The sequence below is a fragment of the Salvia splendens genome, chromosome 10, assembly GCF_004379255.2.
Source record: "Salvia splendens isolate huo1 chromosome 10, SspV2, whole genome shotgun sequence".
NCBI lineage: Eukaryota > Viridiplantae > Streptophyta > Magnoliopsida > Lamiales > Lamiaceae > Salvia > Salvia splendens.
Genome location: NC_056041.1, coordinates 18,632,616 through 18,641,821, shown reverse-complemented (window position 1 = coordinate 18,641,821; position 9,206 = coordinate 18,632,616). Strand labels below are relative to the sequence as shown.

Sequence of the window (9,206 nt, the reverse complement as noted above, 5' to 3'; positions counted from 1 at the left end):
ATAAGTGGATGAGATTAAATCTTACGAATCTCAATAAATAGTAAACAAAATATCAATACGGTTTTATTGAGATTTCACATGCATTATATTGAGATTTTTACATGCATAATATTGAGATTTTATATTCATTATATTGAGATTTTTTTATATATTTGTTGATAAAAAATTTACTTATCAACATATAGAAAACTGAAATAAAAATCATCAAATTCATCATCCGAACATCGTCGGAACATATACAATTGAGATCTCGTTAGAATCCTTATAAAATTACCTTTAATTTGATGTATCTTTTTGCGAAAAAAAATAATTTAAATTGAGAGAGTTACATAAATTTAAAGTTTTAGGATAATTTTAATAAGAGAAAATTGACATTAATACCCTTTAATTTTATTTAATAATTATTTAAATTTAAAATATAATTCACTTGGCATTATATTATATCAACCAGTAGATCTCCTAATCTAATGGTTAAAAATTGGTCTTAATATAGAGAGGATTGTTAACTAGTTAGCAATTGTTCACCTCCCATAAATTCATTATCTTTTATTTTCTTAATATAGAATACTTAATGTAAACATGTAGGGAGTACTAATTCATTTTGTTAGAATACTTAGCATTTTGTTTTAACCGCAACTTGATGCCTTGCTCCAAATGTTATGCCGCAAAATCAAATGAACATCCCCTAATAATATGTATACCCATACAAGGCCAGATAATAGCATAAATCCACTTCATTTCTACATATTCTCACAATTAGTGTGAGATTTGTTCCTAAAAACTTGAACCACAACCCCATCAAGAAGTCTTGGAGCACTCACTCACATGGTCTTTGAATTTTTCAAGCTCAGCCAAAACTTCATCTTGAGGCCGGGATAGAAGATCTGTCATACGCCAAATCTGCAAAACGTAGCATAATGCGGGATGATCAGACTTAAAGCCTATCGAGACAGCTAGAAGATGTGTTAACTGCCAAACAGTACGATACCTGAAGAGTACCACCCCCATCCGCGAATTCCCCATCATCAGATACACTAGCAATTGTCCATGGATCATCAACATTCCAATGGAAGTCAACAACCTTATCCCTGAAACCCAAAATTACCACTATTTAAGAAAAAATAACCTCACAGTATATAAAACACAGCATCACACAAGTGCATAATAGTTAGCATAAGATAAAGTGCATTCACCTGTGCCCAGCATGTTTGAAAAACAACCCTGCTGGAGTATCAGGGTCTGACCCTGTGTCTTCCTTCTGACCAACCTGTCAAGTAAAAACAAGAAGTATTCTTATGATTTAAAATAAAATATAAAACTTCTCTGTGTTTTTTTTCAATGAAACAGTCCATATGTATCACATTATACTCCCACCCCTCATTCAAAGCGAAGCATTTCTTTTTCGGCACATGATTTTATGCAATGTTTTTAATGTGGCATTTCCATTTTTAGAAATGTATATATTATTTATACTGCAAATATATAACCTAAAATCCTACCTTCTCATAGTCCCAGATGTTTAACAAGCCATCTTCTGCAGAGCTCCCAAATACAGAGCATTTGTCAGGTGACCACTGGGATTTTCAAACTTTTAATTGTATTAGGGTAAGAAAACATACTAGATTCATTGTGAAAGGATGTGCTACAACTATAAGAAAATCAAAATACCTGGACAGAGAGAACAGCTGCATTGTGACCTGAAAATTTATGGACAGGGATACCTACTCCACTCGCTGATATATTACGGCGGTCAAACATGCAAACTGTATTGTCCTCAGACCTGAAAATTTACATATTGGAACCAGCACAATCATTATGAGTTCAATTAGCAAAAGAATGAATAAGCATAGAACTTAGCAACCAACATAAGCATATTAAAATCCTTACATACCCAGTTAGTATATAATTCTCATCGTGCGAATTCCAATCAACGCAATGAATATCAGCATCATGTGCCTTCTCAACCTAATAATTTGAGCAACGTCTTAGAGTAAGGAAGAAGTAAATGAACTAATAGAAACAGCTCTACTTGGAAACAACTACCAAAGAAAACACATATTCAGGAAGATAAGATGCATAAAAAGGAAAACTTCAATTGAAATTTCTTTGACCAAAACCTTGAGCTCCCGCCTTAAATTTCACTATGAAACAAACAAATACATTATATAGTTCACCGATTTTGGAAAATTAGGAGGCAGTTTTGATTGTGAAATGAATTACACTCGAGAGAAACTACACTAAAATTTGATGTACTTCAGATAAATCAAATCTATTTATTGGTTATGTATTGAAACTGAAAGACTAATTATGAATCAGGACAAGCTGACTCCCATGATCTAACTGCTGTTCAGACTACTAGTTTCTGAAGCTAAAGAAAAGACACCAAGCATGCAGATAAAAAGAAATCAAGAAAATATCCACCCAACCTTATCAACCGGATCACTTCCAATCCTTGCGTCCCAAATTATCAAACAAGAATCATCTCCAACACTACAAAATTGCTGAGAGCTACAATGTGCAATGAATATGACACATCAGCAAAGAGAAATCATTTACTAACACTTACTAGTATTGTACAATATGGAGTAGCAGAAACATAATAAAACAGACACAATTTAGAGAAAGGCATCTGAAACCAATTGTTAAAGCACATGCACAAAATTAAAAACAAAATATTAGTACTATCAACTATGAAATATGAATTAATGTAGTAATAGGTAAAGAGAAACATAAATAGAGGAATACAAACAATACTCGCCATATCATTCGATATCAAGGAGTATTACCTTGACGGAGAAAACTGAACGTCCTCAACTGTATCAGTGTGGCCTTGGAAGATCCCACGTGGGCCAACTGTAGAATTATCAGCAGCCTTTACGATTGAACTAGCAGTTTCAGCAGATTGGGTTCCAGCATTGGCAAGTGTTGAAACATGATCCTGGATACTCCACAACACAACAGATTTATCCTTCCCTGTAAAAGAACTCGTAATTATAATCTTTCAAAAGAAAAATCCCAAAAATTATGTGAAAAACTCCGTACCTCCAGAGAGAACAAAGGGTACGGCTCGGCACATTGCAAGAGCAAATTCTGCGTTGTCTTGGTGTCCAGATAAGACCTGATAAATGTGAAAAGTTAAATTTTCAATGTTCTCAAAATCATTAAGTGTGGAGAATACAGAAAGGTAGTCATAAAGTGACCATAGTTTCATCCAGTAATCAAAATGAAATATATAGAAATTCTCAATTCTAGTACGAAAAACAACATGGTTCCAATTATGAACAACTCACAAACCAGAGCAGAGAATCTAGCCTCACATTACTAGACCAATGTAAATATTCAACTCGGGAAACATCATAAGAGACAAGTAAATCATTAAACAAATTAGATACTCAATAAAGAAAGAACCAGTAAAAGAAGTAATTAAGCACCAAATCTGGGCGAGAATCCTCAGCTCCAAGAATAGCATGCCGATTAGGTTGCGCCTCCACGTCCCAAATAAAAACCTAATATAACAAAATTCAAGCAAAAGATCAAGCGGTTCTTTGGTAAATAAATTTCTAAATAATGTGTATCAAAAGAGAAGATAAACCTAAATAACACTTACTTCAGGACAATCAGTGTGTGTAGCTATTATATTTTTGTTCTGATGCAGTTCCCTAATTCTGTTCACCTACAAAATTAGCTATAAATTAGTAAATGTACAATCACACAACAATGCTACCAGAAATAAAAACATTAATGTATGTAACTAACTAAAGCAATGAAAATAGATGAGGATAATCACAAAAGAAAGTAATGAAGTTCATTCTAGAAGACATACCAAATCATTAAGTTGCAGATATAAAATGGAAAAATAAACATATAGTCCCTCCATCTCATTATATATGAAACATTTACTTTTCAGCACGAGATTTTATGTGGTGTTGTTTTGTGAGTTAAGTGGAGAGAATAAAACAAGAGAGAGACAAAGTAGATAGAGATGATGTTGTTTCCATTTTAGGAAATGTTTCATTTTTAGGGGGCCAACCCAAAAAGGAAAACGTTTAATTTTTAATGGGACTGGGGAAGTATAAACCTTAAGGACGGGTATATTATAGGAAATGCATTCTACAATTCTTCAAATGAATCTTTTATCAAGTGGCTTCAAGAATAGGAGATTACTTATAGGAAATAAAGTAATACATTGCGGGACTGCAAAATGCTCAAACAGTATTTCTCTCATCAAGTAAGGGCAGTCAAGCTGGTACGGAAGAGGATATAGAGTGCTAATACATCTTCTCGCACACACGTGGAACTAAGGTTCTAAAACATGAACTACATCACAGGGTTTGCACTTTCTCAAAATTTAAAATCAAATATAAGATCAACGCAAAAGGGACCTATCATTTTTGGAAGGATGAAAAAGAAAAAGAAACTTTTAATGTGCACATACTAGTTATAAGAAAAAAGTTAGCTTTTATTGCAACTAAAGGGAATGGAAAGTTAAAAAAAGCAAGTAAGTCAGTATTTTGAGCTTAAATCATACCTCTCCTGGATGTAATATAGTTTTGTATGTCTTTACATGTGGCGAACGTGCATCTTCATTGATCTAATAACCAGAGTACAAGAAATAAATCAATAGAAAAAAATTATAGGTGCAATTCATATTTGAGATTTAGAAATTGTACGAAGTATATGTACATTGGCTATATGACTTTCAGAAGCAACACGGCACTTGACAACATCACAATTTGCTATGATCAAAGTGTTCGGCTGCGTACGGTCAGTCTGATTAACAACATGAAGGATATGCATTAGATCCATTACTCTTGAATATAACAGGAAATTACTACTAACAGAAAACTGAAGGGTTAATACAATAGTACTATTAAACAACAGGGGGCACAAGAAAATAATGCAAGAAGGTAATACCAAACCCCAAATACACTAAAGTAAAACAATATGCAAAGAGTCGGGACAGATGCCAACAGAATCAAGTTCCATATTGAATATAAAAACATAGAACCCATTTCAAAAGCAAGAAATGGAGTAAATATATGTGAAATTTAAACCAAGATTTTAAAACTATGCAGGCTCTTGTTAAGAAACGTGCTAAAGACCTCCATGTGCTGCTTTAGCACTCTTGACCTCATTAATGGAATTAACTGCAGGTGAGAAATATATGAGCTATAACTCATGTTACCAAACATATCCAACAAGTAATAGCAAGAAAATTAATAAGATCGTGCGTAATATAGAAAGTTGACCTGCTCAGACAGGTAAAGTCGTTGTATGTTCTTCTGAGCTCCTCGTTCAAGAACAGGACCCCAGCTGCAAACATGAAAGTTGAAATATTTTGGTAATAATTTTATAAAAAAAATTAAAGATACAGCCATAAAAGTAAATTCTTTAATCATAGATCGACCACCATGACATAAAACTCCTATGGAGCATTAACTGAAAAGCAGAGGCATTTGAAGTAAAACAGAATTCAAGAAAACACAAGGCACCAAATGTGAAATTCTTGAGGCTTAAAACCCTAAATTTGGGAGAAGTAAAACTCTTTTTGTGAGCAGTAAATGTAATTGCGGGATTGAAGATAAACAAAAAAAGAGCGCGAAAATGGTTAAAAGAGTACCGGCAGGAAAGAGAGGGCCAGGTCAGATTGTGAGAGGCGATCCAGTCATAAAGCAAGGGGACGACCTGCTTCCACCGGGTGTAACCCTCGTCAACGACGGGCTTCTTCTTGTGGGCGGCAGACGGTTTGATTCTGGAGGGCGTTCCGGCGGCATCTTTGCCCTTGCCCTTGGTGGATGTCGTTGATCCCTTCGGCCTCCCGCGCTTCCTTGGTGGAGTGCTTTCCATTTTCGATTTGTGTTTGTATTTTGATTTCCCCCCCTTTTTCTCTCTCTCTCTCTTCTAATTTTGATTTGATTTGATTTGATTTGATTTTCTTGAGCTGCTCGTCACTATTTAAACTACCTCACTCGCGCCCAATTTTATCGTTTGAGTAACCGTTTTCTTGCTCATAAAAACTCTTGCTTAGATGTTTTAAAGGCTTATGTATAAACTATTCCTTTTCTTTTATATTTAAGCGATAAAAAATTGAAGAATGCTACAAGAACAGTAAATTGTCGAATCGAATCGTGGCTCGTAGAAGCAGACTTGGCTGTTGTATGATTGGAGATCGCATCCAGCGATCCAAGACCACGCCTTCTTATCCACGTCGTACAGAAGACCTTTCCCCTGGTTCCACGATGTGAAGCATATCAAATTGTCCTGTCCGAAGCATTCAAATCTCTCGGCTGAGTCTCAGAAGAGATCGAAAGAACCTTGGCGGCATCCTACACAACTCGGTCCAAATAAATTTTGTATGATCAAGCTCCCAAATCCTCATACTCTGCAGAGTACGGTACAGCCCGATTCTTCCAATGAGAAACAGGCGTTTCTGAGTCCCGGCCACCAAATATCCATCCAGTAAAGAGCGCGGGAACTTAACAGGTGTGTACAGCCCGATACATTATTAGACCGAGTGGCGAAAGAGTCTCCAGATACAATCTTGAGTTGCAGAAAGCCATTTTTCAGGAGCACATGTTCACAGCAGGCATGGTTTGGTGAACTGACCATTTGTCGAGCTTTGAGTCGTATACTTCAGTGAGCAATGACTTGTCGCCATAAATATCGCTAGTGGCAATGACTTTAAACGATCGATCCTTCCTATCAACAACCATAATTAACTGCCTCTGCTGATTATAATGCAAACTTGGCAAGGTCCTCCAAGTTTGTGTTAACGGATTACAAACCAAAGTCTTGAAAGTTGTACCATCCATTCCAGAGAAACACACCAGACCCCCCGAAGAGCCAACCAACCAGAAAGCCCACGGTGGTAGAAAATTAAACGGAATCCTGAACCACTGCTTCATTGGCAAGCTGAACACGGAGCACTGAAGAATCTGTGGATTCCTCCAATAAGTCAGAAGGCAAGGCCCGTGAGACGGTACCTGTGAATGAAACCTCAGAAAGGTATTATCCTGCAAAATCGAGTTCCATCTTTTGCAAACAGAACGGAGTTTAAATATCATGAACGGTGGAATTCTAGCCAAAATCTCATTCAACAAATCTTCTGGCAGCATAGCTCGAATGTTATCCTCCATGAGTACATCTGGCTGGACAGATTTACAAAATGTTGTCACAGTTTCTTCGTCCAAACCCCGGGGTTTCATCTTAATGACTTTCTGCCTGGAAGGGCTTGTGTTCCTAGACCCCAATCGGCCAAGAGGGCTAGTATTCCTAGCTCCACTGCCCCCATTGCTCATCTGCCGGAGAAAGCGCTCGTCCTCACCACATGAACCAATTCTCACCAATCTACAGCTCAGCATTCTGGAGCCGGGTTCAGACACCTCCTCCAATTCAATCATTGCATAAACATTCAAAGACTACTCAGCCCACTGACCCCCAATGCCCAAAATCTTGCTCCACACTCTTGGAACCCTAATTAGCTCCAATTCAGCTGAGATAATTGAACATTACCAAGTTATTCAAACATGAAAGGACCAAGAATTTCATTAAAAAATCGCACTGCCTCTCAACAAACATATCCAATAACCCGATATAAACAATAAGGCAATCAGATTAGAAAGCTAGAGTTGCTGAATAAGATGTAAAAATCCCTAACACAAATTGGGAAGTGGAAATGCGCAGCATAAAACAAGTCAAGTAAACAAAAGCAACGCTCAATCAATTAGATCACAGCCCAAGTCTTTGAAGTGCAAAATCGAATCAGTTAGGCAGAAAGACTGAATCTTTTGAAGCAAAATGGTATAATAGAAATCATTTTAGCAGAAAGACTGAATTTTGACGCAAGTCAAACCGAGAAATTGAAATGCCAATGCGTCTGAGATGATGAATTACCTTTTGCTGTAGTTGAAAACTCTGATTATGACGGAAGGTTAGCAGATTTCCTTCAAAATTGTAAAATTCTACAATTCGAATGCAATCAAGGTTTTCATTCCAATCGCTTCTATCTGATCGTCTTTTGATTTATGAATATATATAGAGGAGCGAATTACCTCTATTCAATAATATTTGATCATAGATTAGAGTGTATAAACTACAGAATCAGGAAAAAAGGATTTGGTAAGTGGTAGTATAACTAAATTTTTTATTTGATAACTGACCAAAATATTTGACTCGTAATCAATTTATAAAATGTAAAATAAGCTCTATAAAAAAAATTTAATTCTTGATTCTAATTTAATTTTCATAAATGTACATTTTTCAATTTTAACTGTATTTTATTTTAGTCAAACGCCCCTTATTATGTGTCCAAATATTTAGAATATTTCTGATAGGATTCAAGTGTTATTTGTGAAATTTTACGGAAAATAATTTCTTATGGCCCAAAAAATCGGAAAGGAACTCCTACTCCAACACTCATACTCCATTCCTACCCCAACACTACATTGTGTTGTGAGTGTCGGAGTAGGAGATCCGCATTGCCAAAAAATGTAGTATGTCTACGACTAACATTTCACAGTATTTGTTTGAGTTACTTTTTTTTGTGAAATTTGAATGAATTTTGTTTCATATAGTTCAAGAACTTGGTAGAACCAAATCGATTAAAAACGTCTAATGAAATGTTATTTTATTTAAATGTTTTCACACAATTTAACAACTCTAGAGTCACACGGCTAAGAAAATAATTTAGAGATTTTTGTTTGAGATCGGATTCAAAGAATATTAATAACCAGGGAAGCTCCATCTCATGTTATTTTTTTCTGTTTGTATTTATTTGTGGATTCTGTAAAAACTAAATCTTTGATATTTCACCATTTTGTTTGTCTATTCATTTCTTATCATCGAGTACTGTTTAAATCACAGGATATCACAATTCACAAATTTTACTGCAACTTAAGTCGCAATTCATTTTTAGCAATAATTTGATTAAATTTGAATTATTTAATTTGTATCACAATATTTTATATTTTTCAATAATATAAATAACATACTTAAATTATTGGGGTAGCAATAAAATATTTTGAATTCTCTCTAAAAAAAAATTTCTTTTTTTGGAGGATCAACGATGGTTCCCCGTCTACCACTGAAGTGACTCAGAACAAACGAGTCCACCTACCTCCCCCAAGCACGGGTCCAAGCCGCCTCCCCCAGCTCCTGGGTCCAGGCCAGTGAACCCATCACCCCCAAGGGAAATTAATCCCCAAGAT

At 35.6% G+C, this 9,206-nt stretch overlaps 1 protein-coding gene and 1 pseudogene across 3 annotated transcripts; both read right to left on the bottom strand.

Annotated features, from left to right (window-relative positions):
- Positions 1-599: 599 nt before the first annotated feature.
- LOC121753104 (WD-40 repeat-containing protein MSI4-like) lies at positions 600-5,872 on the bottom strand. 3 transcript variants are annotated; one of them, XM_042148282.1, is made up of 16 exons: positions 5,621-5,872; positions 5,250-5,313; positions 5,103-5,147; positions 4,684-4,770; positions 4,529-4,591; positions 3,608-3,673; positions 3,432-3,506; positions 3,043-3,118; positions 2,787-2,973; positions 2,427-2,508; positions 1,892-1,965; positions 1,669-1,780; positions 1,500-1,574; positions 1,194-1,267; positions 989-1,088; positions 600-900 (listed from the first exon to the last, which is right to left on the bottom strand). In XM_042148282.1, exons 1-16 carry the CDS (start codon positions 5,845-5,847, stop codon positions 799-801), a joined length of 1,509 nt encoding a protein of 502 aa, XP_042004216.1. In that variant the 5' UTR covers positions 5,848-5,872; the 3' UTR covers positions 600-798. The 3 variants fall into 3 exon arrangements, 2 of the variants coding, with proteins under 2 accessions (XP_042004216.1, XP_042004217.1); XM_042148283.1 differs by lacking the exon at positions 5,103-5,147; XR_006040350.1 differs by lacking the exon at positions 600-900 and having other exon boundaries at positions 1,022-1,088; positions 1,500-1,588.
- A 200-nt stretch (positions 5,873-6,072) lies between these two features.
- Positions 6,073-8,214, bottom strand: LOC121753106 (annotated as a pseudogene).
- Positions 8,215-9,206: the final 992 nt, after the last annotated feature.

What these genes read in the sequence shown, in the direction of transcription:
- LOC121753104 (XM_042148282.1), bottom strand. Translation starts at nt 5,847, where the DNA reads ATGGAAAGCACTCCACCAAGGAAGCGCGGGAGGCCGAAGGGATCAACG. An exon ending in CACACACTGATTGTCCTGAA is followed by an intron (nt 3,507 to 3,607) that starts GTAAGTGTTATT and finishes TTGTTATATTAG; the next exon opens with GTTTTTATTTGGGACGTGGA. An exon ending in ACCCTTTGTTCTCTCTGGAG is followed by an intron (nt 2,974 to 3,042) that starts GTACGGAGTTTT and finishes GTTCTTTTACAG; the next exon opens with GGAAGGATAAATCTGTTGTG.